General features: G+C 43.4%; 1 protein-coding gene across 1 annotated transcript in view; it reads left to right on the plus strand.

Moving 5' to 3' along the window:
* SYDE2 (synapse defective Rho GTPase homolog 2) overlaps nucleotides 1–26,125 on the plus strand; it is an 87,257-nt gene that overhangs the window by 17,555 nt on the left and 43,577 nt on the right. The window contains exon 3 of the mRNA XM_073593615.1: nucleotides 15,323–15,925. Coding sequence (XP_073449716.1) covers nucleotides 15,323–15,925 — 603 coding nt within the window. The remainder of the gene's footprint in view (nucleotides 1–15,322; nucleotides 15,926–26,125) is intronic.

Here is a 26,125-nt window from a genome sequence, read left to right on the forward strand (position 1 = left end):
TACATGCTGTAGCAGATGATGCAAGTCTGAAAAGGAGGGTCGTACATCGCTGGTATCATCCACAAGAAACTTTATAAATGGGAGACTGCTCTGACATAACCTGGTTCTGCCATGTTGTTCTGTCTGAGCGGTCTCCAATAAAGCTTCTTGTGGATGATACGACCCTCTTTTTCAACAGGCAAAGAATTGTATTGTAAGCAGAGGTCCAGAGCACCCCCCCCCCCCCCTTACATCTAAGTCCACCCCTTCTTACCTTGTGCTGCTGCTGGGAAGAAGCTGGGGGTGGAACTGGGAAGCAAAAAGTAGAGTCTGGAGGAGGACCAGAGGTGGGCTGGAGTCAGCTGCCCGAGTGCAGCTGCACAAAGGGGCGCAGGATCTGGTAGAAGTTCTGTCCTCTTCTCTACTGCTGACTGTTGAGACAGGGTCAGGGGTAGAGATGAGCATCTCTTCGGCTGCACAGAGAAGTGCAGAATCTGGCGGAGGACTTTTGTCCTCCCTTCTGCTGCAGACTGCTGAGACAAGGTGGAGGCAGAGACGAGGGGGTGTCAAAGTGCGAGGGCCACATAAAATGGCCTGGTGGGCCAGATTCGACACGTATCATAGTTTGACAGGCTGCCAGTAATGGAGTTTGATGGTACACCTGAGCCCACCGTCCGCAGCTAAACATCACAGGCCCAGTGTGCATGGGGCTAAAGACAAACATGTACCCTCCTTTTTTTTTTTTTTTGTTTTTGTTTTGTTTTTTTGCCTTTTTATGTGCAGATAATTTGTTTGCTGGCTCTGAATGCTTGCCATCAGTTATCCAAATTAGAAATATATAAAGAAGTTAGGAATTGTTTGTAGCCAGTTCTGCCTGTCTTAGCTGAAGAGGTCTGAAACTAAAAACTTCTAGTCAGAACCGTTTTCCTTCCTTGTCTTTGTGTTCTGATGACGCAGCGGAGGGGATCTGTACAATCCACCTCTTAAGGATTTTGCAGCCGGGAACGGAAGCAGAAAAGAAGTTATTCTGGGTGTCTGGCTGAGGAAATGAGCTGATTTGCCTAATTGCAACCCGCTAGCTTCAGAAACCAGCAAAAAAGTTTTATTTATGTTTTGGAGATCTAAATAATTTACAAAAGTTTTTGTTCCAGCTGGAATTCTGTATCCTGAAGTTTGGTATTGTTGGCACTTCATAACAGAATGCAATTCCATCACATTTCTTCCTGTCCTTTTATTAGGTTCAGGAGGCGATTGGTGAGCTATTTATAATGCAAAACACATTTAGAAGGGGAAACGGATTCTACTACCTAAAGGTCACCTAATGAAATGACTGCTGTTAATGGACAGCTGTTGTCAACACTGCATAGTTCTGTGTGTTAAAAGGACATCCACATGCAGAATAGGCATTCATTTTGGTCTGAGTTGGCCACAAACTGGCAGGTGCTTTGTTACTTCTGACAGTAAATACAATTTTTAATCTTGAGATTGCGAGACTCAAACATTAGCCCTTCCCAGTGCTTTTTCTGCAGAAGAAAATATTACTAGTCCGAAAATCTCCACCCTGACAGATTTTTAGTGCTCCGGAATTTGTTCAATTTGTAATTCTTCTTTAGTGATCGAAGTTCAAGGGAACCTGTACCGAGAATACGTATGCTGCCATTGCTGAACTTTCCTCCCCAAAACCTTAGTTGTCTGGCTGTTGTGCAGATTATGGGATAGTTTCTGTCCCTCAAGAGTTTCTCTTTTTTTCTTTTTAAATGTCCCTTTTTAAATGGTTTGTTTTGGGCCAAGCTGGCCAAAACCAACTATTTACTGCACTAACAGGTGCGCTTGCTGGGCAGGCTGTATTAACTGCATGTAACCTCAGCTACATACAGTGCTGTGTTCCGGCATTGGGATGAGCACTTTCTGTCCCACTCTTGGAACAGACTAGTGGGGCTGTCCACTGCTCAGCCATTCACGTGAAGCTTTGTATTCTTCGAATACAAAGCTTCCTTTGCTTGGCTGGGGTGGAGGGGCGGCCAGATGACGTTACAATTTCTGCTTCATCTAATTAGAGGAAGTATTCATAGAATACAAAGCTTCCTGTGAATGACTGAAAAGCACTCAGCCTGACTGTATTTTGTTCCAGGTATGGGATGGGAAGTGCTCACCCCAGTGCTGGAACATGGCTCTGTATACTGTATATAGCTTGGGCTATATACAGTTAATACACCTGTTAGTGCAGTAAATAGTTCAGTTGGACCAGCTAGGTTCAAACAAACTATTTAAAGGTATATAAAATTTGGCGTTAAGCTTTAAAGGAGAAGTACAGCCAAAGCTTGTTTGTCTGTACTTCTCCTGTGGATCACAGAAGTACAGGTCGTTCTGCACTCCTGTGGTCTGTTTTCAGCAGACAGCAGGCTGAAATCAAACAGCCAGTCCATGCTGGGGAAAGCTTGCATCAATATGGTTGGGATCTGTGAGCCACCGAGAGCCTGAGCCAGCTGTGACCCCCCCCCCCCCCCCCCACACACACACACACACACACACACACGCACACACAGGCACACACACACGCGCACACCTCAGCGCTCCACAGGGGCAGAGCAGAGAGCGGTGACTGACAGTCACCAGCTCTCTGCTCAGGGAGCTCTGAGAATCGAGGGATGAGCGGGGGTTTGATCGTTTGGTTTTCAGTCTTAGAGACAGTGGGGGACAGTTGCAGCATTGGGCCGATGCTGTTGTCCACCTGGGTAATTATTATTCTTGGGGGAAAAAAAAAAAAAAACTATACTTCTTCTCTTTTAACTCCTCCCCGATCAGCATGAGAGTAAATAAAATTGATCAGGACGAAAGCCACTCGGCTAGAATTTTTAAGAGGGTGGCAATGGCAACCTGCATATTACTTTTTGTACAAAAAAAAAATCCTTTAAAGCCCAGCTCTGGTCAAATTGTGAACTCCTTATCCTTCCATATAACCAATACTTCAATTTTACCTTGTGAAGAAGAGTTCACCATTATCGGAAAAAATTACAACAAAGGGCGCCTTAAAAATTGTTAGTAGTGGTAATCTACAAACTGATACTTATAGTTGCAGGCTTCTTGTTCTTTGCATTCCTTATTTTTCCTTTCCTTCCCATTATTCTTGTAGTTGCCATTTTTCTTAAGAGCAGACGAATCCATCTACCATTACTTCCTGGATCTCTGCCTAGAACTCTGGGTCTGTCTCCTGGAACATGTGACAGAAACTTCCCAGGATGCAGCTGTAAGGCCAGAGTTACATCAGCAGTACGTCAAACAAACCAGAAAGTGGAAAAACAGTAATTGTAAGTAAAAGCAAAAAAATTTTAAACTATTGAATATAAAATAAATTCATATCAGCCTGCAGAGCAGTATGCTGATGTGATTTTTCATGAAAGGGGCAAAGGTCCACTTTAAACCTGCTGTCGGGGTCCCTTGCCGGTGCCGTGTATGGGTGCGGCGGCCATTTATCTAGTACTGCAGATGTGCCCATGTAGCCTCACATATGGCGACCCATCACCTTTCGCTACCCGCATGCGCGACGCCGCCATATGCGTTCCAACACTTTTACGACAAAACAGCACACTAAAACCGTCAGATATACCGTCTGTATAATTATTGATTGTAACACACCAGTTTGCAACAGGGCCCCTCGCGGGCTCGCTTCACTCGGCACGCTTCGGGCACGGCGTCGCTTCGCTCTGCATAATTATAATCTAACTCTATGTCCACTTGGATGGTGGGGCATGAACCAGGACTTGGGGGTGGAGCCACATGCTGTTTTGTTGTAAAAGCGTTGGAACGCATATGGCGGCGTCGCGCATGCGCACTCCAGCGGGTAGCATAATGTGATGGGTCGCCATATGTGACGCTACACTCACACTGTCTGGTCTCTGAAATGTCCACGGAATGCAGGCAGTGTTATGGACACCTGAAAAAGGTCCCCCTCTATTATAAACAAAGGAGGACAGAAGACTTGGTACTGGAGCATTATGTCTGAGAAAAACGCCAATGGTGCTACAATTTTCCCAGAGGCCTTAAAAGTAAAAACATTAAAGGGGAAGTTCTGCTTTAATTCTAGCTTAGACAGGTATCCACTCCCACTTTCGCTTGGATCCCAGGGGCGATCTGAGGGGAAGTTTGGCCCCCTTATCACCCACAACTTTCTGGGATCAGAAGGCTGCAGGACTGCCGCATGCGCAGTAGAAAGCTGGCTGTGAAGCCGCAGGCTGCTTCCCACACAAAAGATGCTGGCGCCAGGAACCCAGAGACTAGTGAAGCACTAGACTGGCTGAGGACAGTGCTGGATCCCTGGACAGGTGAGCGTCCTTTTATTAAAAGTCAGCAGCTACAGTGTTTATAGCTGCTGACTTTTTTTTTTTTTTTTTCACAGTGAAGAACCTTTTTAACATATATTGGTTCCTTCACTAGGTGTTCAGTTATCCATTAATGAAGACTATAAAATTTTGACTGCAGCATCATGTGACCATGGCTTTAAGTACGTAAAAAGGACATTTTACATAATTTTTTTTTTTTTTTAATGTCAGTAATCAGTTAGAGGGTGTGGGAGAGTGTACTTGTTTTGCCCAAGTAATTTATTCAAAGCCCATTGCTGTACACACAAAATTCCACTACTCAACCGGAAAAGAACCCCCCCCCCCCCCCCCCCACAATCACAAACAAATCTACAGAATGCTGGCTTTCAATAAAAGCAGACATTGTGCCTATTGAAAGAACAAGTTTGTTGCCTTGGAATCAATCACAGCAAAGTTCCTGCAAGTGACATTCATTCTTCCTGTTCTAGGGTGACCACGCTAACTCATCATACTGTATCTATGGAGGATCAGCATGTCACCCCAGGGCAAGGCAGGGTGTTAGGACTACAGAGCTCCTCTCTTATCCTCCTCTCTATAAACTTGTAGGAATATATTCTGTAGTTCAGGTGAACTGGGCAAGGTTGATAACCATGCTTGAGAGAGAAGACTGCAGATTGTACAGGACAGCTCTGGATTTTTGGCAGGATCAAAAGTTACTTTTTTTTGCACTTACTGCCAGTTCACACAGGGGCGACTTGTCAGGCGACCTAGCCGCCTGACAAGTCGCCTCCCGTTCTGTACTACGGAACCGTTCTAATAGGAGCGACGCAAGTCGCTCCGACTTAGAAAAAGGTTCCTGTAGTATTTTTGGGGCGACTTCAGGCGACTTGCATTGACTTCTATACAGAAGTCGTTTTGCAAGTCGCCGCCGAAGTCGTGTACAGGTCGCCTCTGTGAGGCGACCTGCAAGTCGTACTGCCCCTGTGTGAACCGGCACTTATTGAACAGATATAACAAAACGCTTCCAATTGTATATGTAACAGACCAAAAGGGAGCAATCAAGGGTTAGAAAAACATTGTAAAACATTGTAAAATGACTTGGTGCACAGTATCCGCTAGCTTAACAAGTAGTACCATAAAGAAACATGGTGCAAACATACTTTTCTGACAGCAAAGATTTCTCTCAACATCTGCAAGGTAAGTATGAACCATGTTTTTTTTAATAAGGTGCTGCTACTTGAAGTCGCTGACAGGATCTGATTATGTAAATGGGGTGTTCTGTAAATAATTTAGATTGTGGAGGAGTGGCTGGTAGCCCACCTTGGAGATTTCAAACTTTTATTTCCTGTTATCTGTTTAATTATACTAAAACATGCTTTAGGAAGTTTGTTAGTTTTGTGTATTTAATGTAAGCATTGGCCTGTTATTGTGCATCAGATCTCTGTCCAAATTCAACCGTAATTGGTTCCCCGTGATTGTGCATTTATTTCTGTGTACGGAGATTCTCAGTACAGCAAGTAAGAGCTGCATTGGAAGTCACAATAGACCCAGTATGCAGCCGTACTAGTGGAAAATTACATGAGTCCAATGCAGTTAGTCTAAGAGCTTTAAATTATTTTAACTACATGGAGGAATAAAGGATATCGTGTTTAAGGAAAAGCTAAAGTGGAACCTTTTGTCCTGATCACCATTGTCTCTGGGAATGAAAGGGAGGGTAATCCCAAAATTTTGAGTTGAAATCTTCCCGTTGGAACACAGACTCCTCTAACTACTACCTAAAACTGGCCATAAATGGACCGAAATTCAGTTCGGCAGGGACTAGCCAAGTTTCAATCCATATGTATGGGCAAACTGACTGTATCCAAGTCTATCCACGGATGGACTTGGGTACAACTAGTCTGTGTTTTTTTTTTTTTTTTTTTTTTTTTTTTTAACATTTGATTACTGCTAGCGGCTATAGCTGCTAGCAGTAATTATTGAGTTATGTCGGCTTGTATGGCTTCCTGTGACCCCCTGCCGGCAGAACACAATGGTGCTGCGGGAGGCATTCCCCTAGCAGCATGGACTGTGTTGATGGGGGAATCGAGTGTTTTTTTTTTTTTTTTAATTATTCTTCCACAAGTAATCTATGGGTTGCTTGAGAGTGGATTTATCCCACTGGAAAGATGCTCTCACTTCTTGCTGAGTCTACAGGACAGGAAGTAAAGGGAAGCCTCCCTAATGGGACACTGGTTTTAGATAAATCGGTCAGTATAGTCCAAAAGAAAGGCTGCACACCAATGATGTCTTCCCAGGCAAAAGTTTAATCAGCCAGCAAGCGTCAGCACATGGCCCCGCCCCCAGGACCACTTCTGACATGTTTCACCCCACAGTCTCAGTTATAGAGTAATACTTTGTGTACTATTAAAAAAAAAAAAAAAAAAAAAGTTCATATCATATCTTAGATAATGTCAAAAACAAAGGCCTTGTCATGTGGCCTTCGCACCCAGTTTTGCAGCCAGCATGGCGGAACACCATTCCGCCACCTCCGACTCTCACCCTCCGCTCCCTGCTCACCCCTGTCACTTGTAAAAACAGAAGCTTTGTGTTTACAAGGGACAGCTTTACTCAGTGGCTCCCAGATCTAACAGATCCCTGCACACACTCACGGCGGGGACAAATCCCCAGAGTGGCGCACCCCTAAACCCTACATGTTGTACACAGCTCACCCCTGAACTCTGTACATAACGCACTCTTAAACCCTGCACTCTGTCCATAGTGTACCCCTGAACCCTGCACTCTGTCCATAGTGTACCCCTGAACCCTGCACTCTGTCCATAGTGTACCCCTGAACCCTGCACTCTGTCCATAGTGTACCCCTGAACCCTGCACTCTGTCCAAACTCTAGAAGCTGGAAGTTACTATAGTAAGCACCACTACTACTGTGATTGCCTTCACTTCTTGTCATAAAGGTTGACTCTAGTACTGGAGATGAGGGCAAATCATCTCATCCTTCTTTATTGTACTAACAAAGGTGTTGTTTTTTTTTTTTCTCTCCTGTAAATGATCCCCTTATGTCCTGCTCCACTCTTGCCCACGCTGTTGCTGGGTTTGAAATATTCCCTGAAATTGAAATGGTAACACCAACAATGAATTTGGCAGTTTACTCCTCATAGTAGCCAGAGACCTCTTCTCGCTGAATAGACTTGATTGAATCTCTGCCTCCCCATCATTAATAGAACATATCTAGTAACCTGGGGTTAATGATAAACCACCACTGGGAGATTGCTAGGCAGATTTCTGATGTGTTACAGTCCCGTGCAGTGTTTTTCATGGAATGCAGTACAAGTTAAAACGTGCCTGTGGTATCGTACCCATTGCCGTGTCAAAAGACTTTCTGTTAGGACTTCAAGGAACTTGTCTGGCCAAATTAAATTCTGGCAGTGTTTAACTTCCCCAAGAATGTAAGGCTATAGCTGTGAAATGAAGTGTGCTCAAGGCTTGCTCAGTGTCTACACACTCTCCCTGTGTGTTTTTTTTTTTTTTTTTTTTTATTTCTCAGCGAAAGCTGCTGCGTTCATAATCCTTGCATTGTTCCTGGTGTGGATGGGGACAAGACTGCAAGTGAAGTAATGGGCCTGCTAGATGAAGGAAAAAAAGCTAGAATTATACAGAGCTTATGTAATAGAACATAGATCTCTCTTTAGAACAGCTTGTACAGTCACTTTGCTAAAGTTTTCAAAGTGTTTCTTTGATTTGAAATTCATGTATTTTTGTTAAACTTAAAAAGAGGTATAGGAAAGAGTCAGTCCAGTTAAAATGTTTTCAGTTTTAACCACTTGACCTCCAGAAGATTTACCCACCCTTCATGACCAGGCCATTTTTTTTTTTTTTTTTGCTATATGGCACTTCATTAACCTTTACAAAATATGTATTCTGCTACATGTTTTTGGTAAAAAAAAAAAATAAAAAATTCCAATAAGCGTATATTGCTTGGTCTACAAACTATGGCATACATTTATTTTTTTAATACTAGTAATGGCAGCGATCAGCATCCTTATAGTGGGACTGTGATATTGCAGAGGCACTTTTGACTCTTTGTGGGAATTGGTGACACTAATACAGTGATCAGTGCTAAAAATATGAGTTGTCACTGTACTAATGACACAATCCATCCTTTCCCCTCCCCCTGTCAGAACTGAGATCTGCTTTGTGTGTGTGTGTGTGTGTGTGTGTGTGTGTGTGTGTGTGTGTGTGTGTGTGTGTGTGTGTATATATATATATATATATATATATATATATATATATATATATATATACACACAGGGGCGGACTGACCATTAAGCCACTCAGGGGGCCCCATCAGGGTTGCCAGCCTCAGTAAAACCAGGGACAGTATGTAAAAATCTGTGTTTTTTTTTTTTTTTTTTTTTACATCTGTCTCTGAAATGTCCCTTACCGACATCCTTTTGGTCTAAAAATCCCGAGATTATAGCTGCCCCACCTCTCCAATACCTTCTCAGCCAATAGAAACATGTCTGTGTATACTGTGTGATTGTATACTGTGTGGCCCCATAATCTGATTGCCTGGGGGCCCCATAATCTCCTATTGCCCGGGGGGCCCCATGAGTTGTCAGTTCGCCCCTGTATATATATATATATGTGTGTGTGATCCGGCACAGAGCTGCTATAGGGCAGTCAGCAAATGGTTAAAAAGTCACCACTGACTGACTGTGGGAGTTTGGTGCTGTCACTTTGTCTTTTAAGGCTTCATTCACATCTCACTATTTGGGATAGCGGACAGAATCACCACAATCGCACTTTTGGGTGCCATTATTTTTTAATGGCACTTCAAACGCCATGTGATTTTTGCAGTGATCGTCATGCGATTGTCAAAAAAGGCGGGTTTTAAAAACGCGCTCCGTTTGTCACCCAAAATAGAGCATGGGCTTCTTTTCGGAATACGAGCGCACATAGGGCTGCCGTGTGTGAGACACAAAATTATGTACAAATCACTTAACCAAAATTGCGAGCAAATTGTGAATGCGGCTTAGTGTAGCTAAAGGCATTTTTTTTTTAAATTTTTGGAGCAGGGTGGATTTGATTTAAATCCTCATTTTTAAAGCGCAACTGTCATCTCTGTCCCGCAGCGGCTCCTCCTCTGACCCGCTGTTGACTCACCGACAGTCCCATTCACTTTAATGGGACGGCTGGTGATGCAGCAGTGACAAAACAAGGTGAGGGACGTGGCGGCAGCAGGTGAGTGGATGCCCCGCTAACAGGCGCTGCCATGATGGACCTGAAATGACAGGTGCTCTTTAAATGTAAGGACTCATTCTTGTTGGTAATTAGGATCTTTAATATTTGAAAACAAAATGAAGGTTTCCTATTTAGAGTAATAAACTGTCAGGTTCAATCATACAGTTTGTAGTGTACATAGATTTGCAAAACAATGGGATAAAGGAATGTTCCTAAACTTTGTTTGTTTCATCAATGCAGTGCATGTTATCTCAGCTTGCAGAGCTTGGATTCATTGAAAGAGTTTACCAAAAATGTAAATATTTCAGAATATACAGCCTCATGCTACTCATGCTACATAACTAAGCCCCATTTCATGCTTGATAAACTAAATGTTAACTATCAATGTATCTTAAATAGAAAACTATCTTTAGATAGATTTTTACTTCAAAAGCATTTGTTTAAAATATATTTGAAAAATCAAAAAAATCTGATTTAAATCAAAATAATCCAGATTTTTTTTTTTTTTTTAATCATTGATTTTTATCCACCCTGTTTTGGATAGACAAATGAATGTTGGCAACCATTTTTTTTAAAGTGGAACTGCAGGAAAAAAAACGACGTTCTCCTTATTTCTGACCTTGCTGCGTACTTCTTGCTGCGTACAAATAAGTTACCTCCTAATGATGGCTCTCTCAGCTCTGGATGGCTGCTGTGTAAAGGTAAAACGATCCGTTTCATTCATGCCGTATAATACTTCACTGTGGCTCTCATACAGTAAAGAGATTCTGTTTTTATTAACCAGCCCTTTCTCTCCCCTTTTTTCCAATCACAAAATCCCTTTTTCACTGAATTCAGGGCAGTATGTGAAAGTGCAACGAAGGGGCAAGTAAACGCGATCGGCCCTTGTCCATTCACAGCTTGTCATTTTATGAATGGACAAAGGTAGAGGAAATGGGTCCCTTTGCTGTACGAGAGGCGAAGCGCCAGGAGTTTGGTGCTGAGTAGTATCTGGCATAAATTATTACCTTTTTACAATAGCCATCCGGACCTAGGAGGACCATCGTCAGAGGTAAATTATTTGTATACAGCAAAGGTAAAAAAAAAAACAAAACAAATAGTTTCCTGGAGTTACGCGTTTTAGGTCCTTTTCTCCTGATGACCGTCAATGGACATTTTCACTGTCTCCTTCGAATCCCATCGCTGGTACTTTCCATTCATTGTCTGCTTCCTAAATTGTATACTAATTTGTGTTCATTTGATTAGATGAGGTACTAGTATTGGGCCGCCCATACACGATTCGAACCGTTAATGGACAGGCTGAATGAACAAAGTTGATCAATCAATAAACTTGGTTACAATCAGCCTGCCGGATTCTCTTATGATTATTGCTATAGCCGCTAGCGATAATCTCTGTCTTCCCCTGATGGGAGAAAGCTGTCCCTGCCGGGCGAAGACTGACTGTGATTATCGCTAGCGGCTATAGCAACAGTCGTAAGAGAATCCGGCAGGCTGGTTGTACCTCAACTTGGTACATACATTCAGCCTGCCCATTAACGGTTCAAATCTTGGCCACACAATGGCCTAGCAGGAGGGATTCTGCTGTCAGCACTGTCTGTGTTAGACTGGATCCAGTCCGGTGGGAATTCCAGCTCCGTTCTCTGTGCAAAGAGAAAAAGCAGCTGTTCGGTGCTTCCTCTCCGTTTTGAAGCTGAGCAGGTTTGATTGTAGCCGTATTAGTGCTATTGTGACAGAGAAAATTGAGTACTGTCTGTGATACTTTTTTTATTTGCACTAACATACAATTTTTCAGGACAAGCTTTCGGGGTATGTCCCCTTCTTCAAGGTCCAAACAGTACTGCTTGGACCTTGAAGAAGGGGACATACCCCGAAAGCTTGTCCTGAAAAATTGTATGTTAGTGCAAATAAAAAAAAAAAGTATCACAGACAGTACTCAATTTTCTCTGTAGCTGAGCAGGGAGAGGGGGAGGTGTAGTGAGGAGGGGGAGAGAATGCCTGTTCACAACGGAACACATCTGCGAATCAGATGCGTCCCCATAGAAGAATATGTGCCTCCAATTCGCACCGCACTGCCTAGAAAACGCACATTTTTTTTAGGCAATGCGGAGTGGGAATACAACGCACACATGTGAGCCAGACTGATTGAAAGTAATATTTTAAAATGTTCTGCGAATTGGATGCAGTATAAGCCACATCCAATTCACATAGGTGTGAACCCAGCCTCAATGGGGGAATCGTGCACATTTCTTTGGGTTGCAGGAAAGAAATTTGCACCGTGTATGGCCGGTCTTGTGCTAGGATTAGGCTGTGTTTACAATGGGGAATTCACCACGTTATTTATGACAAGGTAGTTTTGTCAGTCGGCTTCATAATGATTAGACCATGTTATAATTAGAGGCCCTGTGCACATATCGGACATCTTTTTTGCCAGTGACGGGTTGTCTTGGGGTAATTACTGAGTGAAGTGAAATTCCAGTTTTGTCTAATAGGAAAATCTCTTACAGATGAACTATGTATATTTTAAGGATTTTAGCAAAATTATAGCATATCTTTACCTTTTTCTTGCTTTAGAGAATATTACAAATCTTAAAAGCATATAGTCTATAAAACTGATTAAGCGAATGGTCTGTCTTTATAAACTCATCTGATTTTGTTTCAGTGTTAAAAAAATAAATAAAAGCTTCATCCTCTGCATATCTTTAGGGTCCATGCACACTAGGCAGGAGAAGAAATGCCAGAAATCCTGGCAGAATAAAAACACCCCCATGGAGCTTATTGTACACGCGTTTGTGTACGCTTATGCGTGCTTTTTTTATTATTGTTGTTGTTAAACAGGATTTATATAGCCCCAACATAAGCATTTTTCCCAAAACACTAGAGAAATGTGCACTTAAATGCTTGGCGTGCCTAAATGCTGCATCTAGGTGCGTCAAGCATTTTTTTTTTTTTCTACCCAAAAGCTCTTCTCAAAAAACGCATTTGTGATGTATTATTTATTTATTTTTTCAGTCTGTAGATGCTGTAATGTGCATTGACACATAGGGGTTGATTTACTAAAGACAAATCGACTATGCACTTTGCAAGTGCAGTTGCTCCAGAGCTTGGCAAATGAGGTAAATCTTCACTTTACAAAGAATACACAATCGCATACAAGGGGGGAAAAAAAAAAGACAGCATCTTTGCCTGCACATGATTGGATGATGGAAGTCAGCAGAGCTTCCCCTCGTTTACTAAACTCTGGAGCAACTGCACTTGCAAAGTGCCCAGTATATTTGCCTTTAGTAAGTCAACTCCAGAGGCTAACAGAGTTGCTTCTACAGGCTGAAAGAAAATATGCCAAACGCCTGTTTTAAAGCAGCATTTTTAATGCCCAGTGTGCATGAGGCCTTTTAGGCTCCATGCACACTAGCGTTTTTTTTTTTTTTTTTTTTTACCACTTGCCGCCTGCCCACCGTCAAATGATTCATATGACGGCGTCCCAGAACGGGCTGCTGCTCTTTAACCATGTGATCGGCTGTGTCCAATCACAACCGGTCACATGCAAACACGGAGTTGCTGGTAATCGATGCTCCTCACCTCACACTGACAGAGTGTGTGGCGAGGAGAGCCAGTCATCGGAATCTCCTCTCGGGGGACAACAAAACATGTAATCAGGGAACTTGCTGATCATCAGTGCCCTGATTACACTCTAGCGCCACAAGTGTCACCAATCAGTGCCAGCAATCGGTGTCCACAAGTGCCACCAATCAGTGCCCATTAGTGATGCCAGTCAGTGCCGCTTATCGCTGCTGTCCATCAGTGCCGCCTATCAGTGCCCATAAATTCAGCATATTGGTGCCACCTAATCAGTGCCCATAAGTGCCACCTCATCAATGCCCACCAGTTCAGCCTATCGGTGCCCATCAGTGCCGCCTCATCAGCACACATCAGTGAAGGAGAAAAATTACTTATTTACAAAATTTACTGACAGAAAAAGTAAGAAAACATTTTTTTATTTTTTTTTCAAAATGTTTGGTCTTTTTTACGAAATATAAAAATAAAAAATAACAACCCAGCAGTGAATAAATACCACCAAAAGAAAGCTTTATTTTTGTTTTAAGAAAATGATAACATTTCATTTGGGTACAGCATTGCATGACAGCGCTGAAAGCTGAAAAATAGCTTGGGTAGGAAAGGGGTGTAGGTGCCCTGTAGGCAATAAACGCTGGATAAAAAACGCTGGTAATAGCTTTTTGTAGTAGCATTTTAGGAGCATTAGCGTTTTTGTAGTAAAAGGGGGGGGGGAGCGCAAAAAAATGCTATTGGCATCTAGGAACGTTTTAGGAATGTTTCTGCTGGAAAAAAAAAAAAAAAAAGCTACAAAAACAATTTATTTTCTGCTCCTAGATGCTGAAGCTCAAGCTCTTAGGCCTCATGTAGTTTAGGAGCAGTTGGGCATTTTTTTTACAACTATGTTATCTTATCAGTAGATGTACACGGGGTTGTTTATAGTCGTTTCTAGGCAGTTGAGTTTAGAGGGCTTTTTTGGAATGCAAAAAAATGAGTTCAGACGCTGAGTTTAGAGGCATTTCAAGTGCAAAGCGCTTCTAAACGCGGTAACTCGCGTTTAGCCACGTTTCGTTTACAGGCGTTTTCATTTTTGGCCTGTCACTGGCAAAAAAGATGGTCGATTTTCAAACGCTTCTAAACGCAAACGCAGCATGTAAACGTGGCAAAACGGACGTTTTAAATGTGGGTTACTATCTGTCAAGTTAAATTGTTCAGGAGAGGTTGTAAAAATGTCCGGTGTACATTAAGCCTAAAGGCTGCATTCCCACCTGAGCGTTTTCAGCTCGTAAAACGCCTGAAAAAACGCCCAACAAGCAAAATCCCATTTATTTCAATGGCACCTGTTCACATCTGAGCGTTTTGTCATCTGAAGCAAAACGCCTGAAAAATGATCTAAGCCCAAAAAAAGATCATGAGCTTCTTTGGGGCAGATTACAGGTGTTTTTTTTGCCTTTTACATTGGTGACCTGAACAAAATTGCGGTAAAAATGCGCAACTTTGAAACACTCACGTGTGAATGCAGCCTAATAGCCTAAAGTAGTGTGCATGGACACGTGGGATAATCCTATTAAGCTTCTAGGAGCAGGAAAAAAAAGTCTGCAAAACTTCACCAACAATAAAACTCTTAGGGTACTTTCACACCGAGGCGCTTTTCCGGCGTTTTAGCGCTAAAAATAGCACCTAAAAAGTGCCTCTCATGCCTCCCCAGTGCTTTCACACTGAGGCGGTGCGCTTGCAGGAGGGGAAAAAAAGTCCTGCAAGCAGCATCTTTGGGGCGGAAATGAATGGGCAGCGCTGCCGAAGCGCCTGCAACACGGACGCCTTTAACCCTTTCTTCGCTTGCTGCGGGGGGTAAAAGCGCCCCGCTAGCAGCCAAAAAGCACTGCTGAAACAACGCTAAAACTAACGACGCTTTACTACCAACGCACCCCCGCCCCAGTGTGAAAATACCCTTACTGCAGGGAATGGGAATTATCTTGACTGCTCTATGCAGACTACTCTTGAGCAGCTCATATGATGCCGAGTGTCTGAAATTTTATGTAACCAAGCCATGTACAAACTGGGCCTAGTTACAAGAAAATTACAATTTGATTTTTTTGGGGGCACAGCAGATTAAAGTAGAAAGGGAATTTTTTAATGACGTTACAATACAGAATGCCTCAGTGGGAATAGTGTGTGATATATGCAATTGCTGCTTTCCTTTTTAATTCCATGTTTTTGTTTTTTTTTTCCAACAGATTTGATTGAAAATGCTTATACAACCTCTCTTATTAAACGGGACTTTAAGATCACAGAAGCAAACGAACATAACTTGCAGAGGAACCATATCACTGTGTCGAAAAAACGGAACTGGCTGACACAGAGCACTCACAGATACGAGTATAAAGCCATTTGTCAGACCTCCATTTCTTATCCAATTGGGAATAAAGAACCGGAGCTCCTTTTGTCCAGAACTGACCGAGATATTCCTGTTAAAGCACCTGAGACTGAAACCCTCCCCGCCACCCCTGGTAGCCCTTTAGCTTTGCCTGCCACTGACCTCACCGAAGAGAACGATGCCGACGATGAAGGAGAAATTTGGTACAACCCCATCCCCGAAGATGATGGTCCCTATATCTGCCCCAGTCCAGCATTCTCTAAGATGGTTTCTGATCCAGGACAGGAGGTGCTTGAGGCTGGAGGGGTTCTAAACACAGGGGACCCTTCACACATGTCTCCTTCCACTGAGAGCAATGCCGGAGATTCCTCACATTCCACAGACCATGGCGTGCAGCTGTGCAAGCAGAGGGTCGTGTGCAAGACTGCTGAAGACACCACAGTTAGTCGGTCCCCTGAGCATGGTAAGCAGGATTTGTTCTCCAATATTCCTGTTTGTGGTTATTTGGTGCGCTTTTTTTCCCCCAAACGCACATACAGTAGTCCATTATTCCGATAGAAATTGAGTTTAGAACCTCAGCTCAGTTCCACCATGCTGTTATGTAAGTTTTCTCTTGCCTCTGGGACCCCCATGAGTATGTACCCAGCATCCAAGTTGTCTGGGACTTTTAACACTTTCCCAGCTTTAGACATAAGGCCCCATTTACGCTTGCCCACCTTGATACATATTGTTAACATGCATTGTGAATGTCATTGCAACACCCCAACATGGATAAGATGCCGTACTGCAAGGGTGAATCCAGCCTAAAGTATTTACACATTAAAGTCATAAATGAACTTTAAAACAAGCCTTCACTGATCTCTGTAGCTGTAGTCACCATGAATCAATTTATCCCTGAAGCCGAACTCTATCAATATGAAAACGTCACCCTTGCAGTGGGGTTATTGTCTCTGTATTGTATGTGATGATGCCAAATACTTAGCCCACAGACCGGAAGTTTTGGGCAGAGGAGGAGTACGCCAGAGCGGGGAGTTAGCTTAGTAACACAGCATGCACTGTACCCCATTTTTTCATAGTCCTGGATTTGAGCTTTACAGTCAAGGGGGCATTCTGGTCCATTTTTGTGGTCGGTTTCAAACAGCTTAGAACACCTGCTCTTTTGGAAGGCTGCCGTGTCTCTGCTAGGTGAGGAATCAGGAGAGATGAAGTGTAGCGGTACCTTTTTGCTGTGCACTTTGTGGATGAATTGCTTCACAGTTCCTGCAGATACTGACATCGTGAGAGTTTGCTTTAACTTCCCTCTACTGCTTCTTAAAGTGGACTTCAAGGCTCTTCCCAGGCTGTGTCCTGGCCTAAAGCTGCTCCAACTTCCCTTCTTATATACTATACTACGTACCGTGTAGAAGTCTGGTCACATGATCTCTCCAGCGGCCAGATTCAAGACAGAGAAAAGAGTGCCGACAACAGATGGAGTGCCTAGGCAGTGACATGACCCATAGGCCTACTATGGGGCATCCTTTTTCGGCTGTCCCACCTCTCCCCTGAAGCCAGCCACTAGGAGCCAGTCATGTGACTGGACCAGAGTGCCCTGAGAATGGGTTAAATATAAGCATCTTTTTTCTACAGGGTAGTTAGAATAGGAGTCAGAAGTGGGATGGGATCCATTTTAGGCTTAGAGCCATGAATTCCACTTGTGTAAATTGTTGACTGTCCATTCACTTTATAGCGTTGTTCTGGTGGTCTTGGCTCATTAAAGTATGTAGTTCCCTCTGTCCAATGGTGGTGTATGTTTTGCGTTGATTAAAGTGATACTAAAGTATATGGTTTTTTGTTTGTTTTTTTTTTTCCTTTTAAAAATAACAAACATGTCATACGTCATAGTAGCCCAGAGCCTCCTCTTCTCTGGTCCCTCGCCAGTGCTCCTGGCCCCTCCCTCCTGCTGAATGCCCCCACAGCAAGCAGCGTGCTATGGGGGGCACGTGCCGCTGCTCTGTGTCCATTCAGACAGGGAGTTTCAGTTTGCCCCCCCTTCTCTCCTCATTGGCTCACTGACTTTGACAGCAGCGGGAGCCAATGGCACCGCGCTGCCGTCTCAGCCAATGAGGAGGGAGAGTGGCAGGCAGCCGAGACACTCCTGCAACATCGCTGGATCAAGATGAGCTCAAGTAAGTATTAGGGGGCTGCTGCACACAGAAAGTTTTTTATCTTCATGCATAGAATGCACGAAGATAAAAAAAAACCTTCTGACTTTACAACCACTTTAAGGCCTCCTTCACAAGGCTCGGTGTGGCTCCTGGATTCCTGCAGCAAAAATCAGTGGATTCTTGTTGCTTGAATGACTGCATTATGGGATCAGCAGTGGCTGCTTAGCCGACTTAATCTAATGGTGGTCTGACTGCTATCCGCATGTAGCCACACACAGCAGATAAGTGCGGTCGGAGATGGCTGTCTGAAACTGGACACAGCTAACTGAGAGCTTATAAGAGCTACTGGGGAAGAGGGCTGCACAGGGGCTAAATGGTTCGTGATTATGACTAATGCTGGCCATACATTTACCGTATACGATTTTCTTGAACAAATTTTTCCTTTTAGATTTACCAAAACCATATAATATGAGGTCAAACCTAAACACCTTCAATTTGTATGCAATCGGGCAGGCCCTTGCACTACATAGTTGATGGTAAATCTAAATTGAACAAGAAAATGGTATTATGTATGACCAGCTTTACAGTACTGGGTTCAATTCGGCTCTTCTAGCATGTGTGTACAAATTGGCTATTGCTAAATTATATTGGCCTTGTTGCCTAGCTTGCCAAGATACGGTTGTATCTGGTCATACTGAAAATTGGTTCAGGCCACAAACTGGATTAGATGAGCTGTGGTTTGTGATGCAGATTGGCGTATTCGTATGAATGTCCCAGGTGTCACACACAAAGCCTGACCCATCTTGTTTGGTTAAAAAATAACTTTTATTGTAGGCTTGGCTGCTGTTTTACTTCATGGAAACTAATACTTTCAAGCACCAAGCATCCGGACTAGCTCAATAAAAAAAAAAAAAAGCTTAATTTTGTAAAAATGGTAATTTCTAGGATTTTTATTTTTTTTTTTTTTTAATTTACAAATTTTTCAGATTCTTTTTTTCCTGTTATTTGGAAACATGCCCACACAGCATTCTGTTTACAAGAAACCAGTTTGCATGAGACAAGTAAACTCAGTTTATCCTGACAGGAGAAAATCAGAATTATAAACTCACCTATGCTGCATTTTTTTTCTGAACGGTCTAGGTGAGTTTGGAGTTTGGGAGTTTATTTATTTCATTAGAAAGGAGCAGGGAACACCGCTCAGGTGAGTAGATCCAGGTGAATAAATTAAATGAATGAAAGACTCCTCCCAAGGGTGCAAGCCACGGCTCGCACGTCGTAAGGACTGCAAAAAGGAAGAAACTGCTGCACACCATGCTGTTTTATGGCTTAAGTATCAAGAATGAAGGACTCATATTCGTTATCTTGGTATTTATTTCATTGACCAGAATTTTAATTTATTCTGGCCATTGAAATAAACAAACGCTTTTGGTCACCCATGGGTGCTTCCCATAGCTGTGGGTGGGAAAACTTCATTTTTTTTTAATCTATTCACTATTTGTTGTAGATTACCAATATGGTCTGAGCGCCTCTATCTTTGCAGTCGCGTCTCACTTCCCCCCACGTTGGATTGTGCCTCCCCATGCTCTCCCCTCTTAGACAGTGATCTAGGAAGAGACTGCAGGGGTAGGTAGGCTCAGTTGAGAGCCAACCTAGTATAATTGTTTTTATTTATTTATTTTTTTTATTTTTGGGGGGGGGGTCCTCCCCCTTCCTTTTTTTTTTTTTTTTTTCCAAAAATGCTATTCTCAAAATGAATATTATGCCGAGGTTACTTTATCTCTTTCAGACTTTGCCAATAGTCGTTCCGACCTCTTTCTTGAAGTCAGTGCCTTTTATCAGATTTGTGGGGGCGTGGCCTTCCCAGACCCTCTGCGATATTATCAAGCAGTTCACCTTGCCAGGGTATTAGCATGGTGTAGAGATGAGGGACATAAAGCATTGGTATCGATTGAACAATTTGATTTGGGATCTGACCCAGCCAGACATCTTCTCCACCTCTCAGAATTTTCAAAGTGTAAATATAAAAATTCAATGGTGGCATACCTTCTGACTGCTGCTAAGGACTCCATTCCGGCCCTATGGAAGACGCCTGCCCTAGGGCCGCTTTCAGTTGCGGCTGCAGTGCTCCGCTCTTTCCCTCTCTCCTCCTCCTCCTGTGTATCATGGAGCTGGCTGGGTCTGTGTTCGGCACCCGCGCTATAACAAGGTCCCGCCCCCCCTAGACAGGCTCCTGTAATAGCAGATTGAATCAGTGTTCCGCCTATCACATGAGCCGGTCTAGGGGGGCGGGACCTTGTTACAGCGTGGCTGCCGAACACAGACCCAGCCAGCTCCATGATACACAGGAGGAGATGCCAGCTGTGTATGTTACCAGGCGATGGTGAGTCTGTATTAATTGGCACAGTGAGACTGCATTCATGGGCACAGTGAGGCTGCAATGGTGGGTACAGTGAGGTTTCATTCACAGCACAAGGAGGCTGCAATGGTGGGCACAGTGAAGCTGCATTCATGGACACAGGCTGCATTTGATGGGCACAGTAAAGCTGCATTTGATGGGCAATCGTGCGTGATTGTGTAGCCAGGGCCCCAGTGCACTGTATTGCCCGGGGGCCTATAATGCCCTTAAGATGGCACTGAGGGCAGTGCAATGTTTTCTTACAACTCATTGTGCTGTTTGTGTTGATCAGTGTTGATCATTGTAGGTCAATGCACCTGCGTGAAGGAGCCCTAAAATTGAGCTAAAATACCAATTTGTAAATGTATTTTTTTTTTTTTCTGGTAAATCAGCATTTTTCATTAAAATAATACCTGTGATATTATTTTTTATTTAATTTTTTTTAATACAGTATATTGTTGAAATATACAATACAACAGACAGTAAAAGGTAATAGAGGAAAACATCACAAAAGCAACAGAACATCTGTTCAAGCCAGGGAACGCATGGTACAGTGAAAATGGTGGAACTAAACGCATTGATTTAACAGTTTCCCAAAACAGTTACGTTTAAGGCATGCCATGAATGATAACTATCACAGTGTCTGATGTGTTTATGTTCGCTCTTAACCCTACTGTAAAGCCATTAAATGACTGGTGTCATAGCTGATCACATGTGCAATACCATGGCAACTGCAGATCAAACAGAGGCTAAGATGGCAGCTTCCTTGGCTGTAAAGGAGGGGAGGGTTTAGTTCCCCTTTAAATCACAATAGCAGGGACATAGAAAAATAACACAGGACACTCCCATATCCTACAATATTTCTGATCATATAATCCAATAAACTGTCTATGTACCAGTCCCAGAGTCATTGGTTACCAGCCTTCCTAAGTTTAAAACTGTTGAGAGGGATACCTCTCCGGGGAGGTGATGAGGCTTCTTGGCTTCTGGAAAGTCTCCAGCCCTGGACATGGTAGAGACATGTGCCACTCTGGCCATGAATGTGGCGTTTCTGAATAATTTTGTAAATGAAGGGTTCACATTAAATCACAGTTGGCTTCATGCATCATTAAAAGTACCTTTTTGTATTCATGACAATCAAGTAGGTTTAATTTTCCAACCTGCTCTAAATTCTGCAATCTAAATGCTGTAGGCAAATAACATTTTTTTTCTGAAAAGCCACATACATAAGCCCACAGTTTTGATATATTTTTCTGGAAACATTGCTGCAGATTTTCCTGATATTAAGGGGTTAACCTGGGCTTGCTGCTTGTCTGTGTGCTGTCATGTATGTGTAGATTCTGGAGGTTTATTCACAAACCAAACAGTCCTCGTTTTTATAACCACGAAGAGCCCTCCTACCTCCTTCCAGCAGTGTTTTGAATTTTCTTTTGCATTCTGTTTGACACCATTCTTGGTGATTTTATGTGCTTCCATAAGGCTGATATCAGATGGGTGATATTGTACCTGGAGACAAAGGGCCAGTGGAAGGATCATTAAAAAGCTGCCTTTCTTTCCCTAAGGAATCGCTTCTTTACTAAGTTAACAGCTAACTAGCTGAGGCAGTAAGATGTTGCTCCCATTAATAGCGATCGAGATTCAGTAGGGTTTGGGGTGAGCAATTCCATAGAGGTAAGTGGAAGACACTTTGAAGCTGGTGATTTGTCGCTAATGGCAGAGTCCCCCATCTGACATCAGCCTAAAGGATCGGGGGGGAGGTGCAAATATTCAAAAATTGAATTGTGGATTATTCTATTTTCTCTTTGACAATCCAAAACTAACAATTGCTAAGGATGTGTTGTTAAAGTGGCTCTTCTCCTTAAAGAGAAAAAAAATAAAACTCAGCAGCTACAAATACTGTAGCTGCTGACGTTTTACAATAGGACACTTACCTGTCCAGGGATCCAGCGCCGTCATCACCCGAGCCAGCTCTTCAGGTGTCTTCGGGTCCAGACAGCAACATACTTTGGGAAGCCGGCTGTGACACCTTGTGACTTCACAGCTGGCTTTGCACAAACCACGCCGTGTTTTGTGAATGGCTCCGCAGCTTTTGGGGACCTGTCACATGTCCCTAAAGGCTGCAGGGGAGGGCCGAACTTCCACAACCTAAGTAGAAGTAAGAGCCAGTAACAACCAGGCACCCCCCCTCCAAAAAAAAAATTAAAAATAAGGCGCCAAGACCTAAAGGATGGGGGGAGGCAGGCAAGCGGAACTTTACCCTTTTTGGAGGAAGTTCCACTTTAATTTAAAAAACTGCAAACATTATGATGGCGAGGTCTTGGTTTATTCTTGGAATAAAAGTGTCGCTGAGGTTTTTGCCCAGTCAAGGAAGGATGTAAACACTAGAGATCAGGGAAGGACCAGCTGCAATCCAGATGTGCTGTTAGTGCAATAGCATAAAATAATAAGATTATAAGATTATTATTATCGATTTATATAGCGCCAACAGTTTACATAGCGCTTTACAATGTAAAGGGGGGGGGCAGCACAATTACAGTACAATACAGAAGAGACAGGGGGACCCTGCTCATAGAGCTTACATTCTAAAGGGAGGGGGTGGTGGTACAAAAGGTAATAGATGCAGGGAATGATTTGATGGGGTTGTTAGGTGGGTGTCGGATAGGTTTCCCTGAATAAGTGAGTTTTCAGGGATCTCCTAAAGGTGGACAGGTTAGGGGCTGATCAGATATACCGGGGCAGGGAATTCCAGGGGATGGGAGAGGCTCTGGAGAAGTCCTGAAGATGAGCATGAGAGGAGGTAACAAGGGAGCTGGAGAGCAGGAGGTCCTGGGAGGAGCGGAGGGGACGATTTGCAGATGAGGTTGGTGATGTAGCTGGGGGCGATGTTGTGGATGGCCTTGATAAGATAATGACCTACAAGTGCATACACTATGATGTGTCAGTTTGGCTCTCTGCAAGCTGATGTATAGGTACACATCCCCTAATGCCATCCCATTCATCAGTGGCCAGGCTAGACACGCTGTGGGATGCTGGGTGGGCCGTGTTTATGCTTCTATGCAACTTTCAAGAATCATTTGTGTAGGCAGTTTGGAGAGCCGGCAGTATGTTTTGTTGCCTGTCGGTGCTTACTCGCAGCAGTTGTACACTTTGTTTTGTTACTGTGTTTTTGTTTTGTTTTTTTCTCCTGGTGAAAGTTTTTTTCGATTTCTTCTAATCTTTAGATTGGTGTTGGTGCTTTGATAGGCCTATTAATGACAGGCTTACCTAAAGCATTAAAATATACAGAAAGTTAAAGAAGTTCAGGAGAAGGTTTGCTGTCTGCACAAGAAGTGTTTGTGGAGGGAGAGCTGTGCGGCTCTGCAACGCCCCACATGGGCTGTTTACCAGAGAGGGACAAAAGACCCTCTCATTCACTAGTAGCAAGTCAGCACAACTCCATAGAAGAACACAGTATCAAGAAATTCAAGTTATCTTTTATTAAAATACCATAAGCTGACCTTAAGGAGGACCTTCCGAAAAATGTGTTCTCAGGTCTGGGGTACACAAATTAATAGAAAAAAATCGGGAGGCGGGCAATCGGCTGTGGGAGTCGGCAAGCTTCTTCTAAAGAACTAATTAATAAAAAGGCCTGCTGATTTACAGATTTGAATTAAGTAGCCCCTTTACTTGCAATTGAAGAACATCTAGCACAGATCCCTGAATGTAACATAGTGAAAAACTGTGTGATTGTGCCCCCCAGTATACTGGGGTTGATTTACTAAAAGTGCAAAATCTGGTGCAGCTCTGTATAGAAACCAAGCAGCTTCCAGGTTTTTTTTTTGTCAAAGCTTAAAGCAGCGTTCCGGCCAATTTTTAAATAACCCTCGTCACAGTGGTCGCTTATACCTTTAAAGATGGCATGTGCTTTGTATTATAAAATGTTAAGTTATTTGTACACATCTTAGGACTTACTTGGAACTCCTGATCCAGCAAGCAGCCATCCTGATTGTGGGCATCTGAAGCCCGCTGGGACTCTCTTCCGGGATTAGTTGCAGCTTGCTACCCAGCATGCACCTCCCCGATCTCGCACTTGTGCAGTTGGAAACGAATCGCGGAGGATGCTCATTGACTCTTGGGATTGATGACCCTGTTACCCCAGGAGCCAATGGGGAAAAAGGAAATGACGTACCTCACCGCGGCTTAGATGGACAGAAGTGCAGCGTTTACCTTCAACAAAGGGTAGAAGATAAAAAAAAAAAAACTATCCAAAAATGAATGGGGATGTGATCTTCAAGCATTGCAGCCATTAATGTAAATTCAGGTGGAACTCCGCTTTAATTGAACAAGCTGAAGTTAGAAGCTGTGAACAGCTGCTCCAAATTTTGCACTCTCCAGTTTTCTAGTAAATCAACCCCATTGTGTTGTCTAGCAGAGCTACAGCTTACATAGGGCTCAATAGAAGCTGATGCTGTATCATGGTTATTACATTTTTTTTTCATTAATTCAAATCTGGCAGGGGAGGATATGTTTACGTTCAGGAGTGACGGTACACAGAAGCAAAGGTGCAAAGGCCTGACTATTTTAGATGATAAATGCTTAGTGAAAAGCTGTCTTTGGGACTAGTACATTAATTGGTTTGAGAGATTTAGCAAAATTTGTTTCAACAAAGAAGCTACTTTTCCTCACATGCCAAGTGCCAAGGCTGCATGATCTCATGTGTCCGGGGAGTCAGCCCTCTGTAAGGAAGTCCATAGGATAACAGGCACAACCGACCCCCCCCCCCCCACCCCCATAGCAAGCTATACTCAGAGCTGACATTCCAAGTTTGAGTGGAGATGAGTGATCTAGTGCTCCACGAGCCAGGGGCTGACTTTGGTTTATTGAGGGTGGCATCACGTCAGCAGATCGTTTCTCCCTTCACTTCCGCGCCTCGCTGGCTTTGATGGGGCACCAGGAGCCATCGGCTCCCTGTGTTGTCAATCAAAGCCAGTGACAAGGGAGTGGGGGGCAGGGCCGAGTCTCTTTGTGTGAATGGACGCAGCAGAGGGACTCCGGTGCGAGCGCACACGAGTGCCCCCTATGAGAAGTGGGGGCACTGGGCAGAGGGGAGGGGCCAGGAGGGCCGGTGGGGGACCCCGAAAAGAGGAGGTTCCCGGCCGCTCTGTGCAGAGTAGAGAAGTATAGACATGTTTGTTTTTTTTATTTTTTTTTTTACCTTTTACAACCCCTTTAAGCCCAGTACACACTTCAAGTTTTCTTTTGTTCAACCAAGCGGGTTGAACAAAAAGAAAACTGACAGATTGCTGTATCAATACAAGTAATATTGGTGCAGCGATGTTTCCCGCTGTGCTGTGCTGTTGTATTCTGACAGGGGGACTCCCTTGTGGCTAGAATACACTGATCAGCGCTGGCTCCACAAAAGCTGGTCATTAGACTGGCTTTTTTTTGGACAGACTGCTGTACACACTGACTGAAATCATCTGAATGGGCTGATTTTCAGACGGTGTGTGCCCAAGCTTATGCTTCCTTGTCTGATGTATTTTGCAAGGTTACCTCCTTTTACCTTGGTAGGCAACACCCTGGTATGCAATGACTATCTCTACATCTTTTGTACACAGTGGGCCATATTTCTGCTCTGACCTTCCCAAGTAGAATGTGTTGCCCTCCGCTTTGTCGGTCCTGATAAGGCCTATGATTTGTGAGGTTGAGCAGTTATGGTGTTTTCTGTCTGCCCCGCACATCTGTCTGTGTTGTCTGCATTGTCTGCGGGTTAGCTGATATCAGTGGTGACAGGAATGAAGATAGTTCTTCTATTGCGTCACTTGATCAGCAGGAAGTAAATATTGGCTGTAGGCTAAGTGAGATATGTTCTGTGAAGGGAAAATCTAATGATTAGGTTAAAATGTAGGAGAGCTAATTAAGGCTAGACATAGAGTCCACTGGGCTTTAACAAAAGAAATCGCTTGATTCCTCCATCCACACTAAAGCCTGGTACACGCCATGAGATTATTGGACGAATGAACGTCCTTCTTTCTTCTTTTTTTTTTTTTTTGCATGCTAGTCTCTATATCGAAAATAAAGAGGTTACTAAAGTTATGAATATTCTCGTAATGACAGAGAAAAAAAATTTGCAAGTTATGTTATG

The sequence above is a fragment of the Aquarana catesbeiana genome, linkage group LG07, assembly GCF_042186555.1.
Source record: "Aquarana catesbeiana isolate 2022-GZ linkage group LG07, ASM4218655v1, whole genome shotgun sequence".
Lineage (NCBI taxonomy): Eukaryota > Metazoa > Chordata > Amphibia > Anura > Ranidae > Aquarana > Aquarana catesbeiana.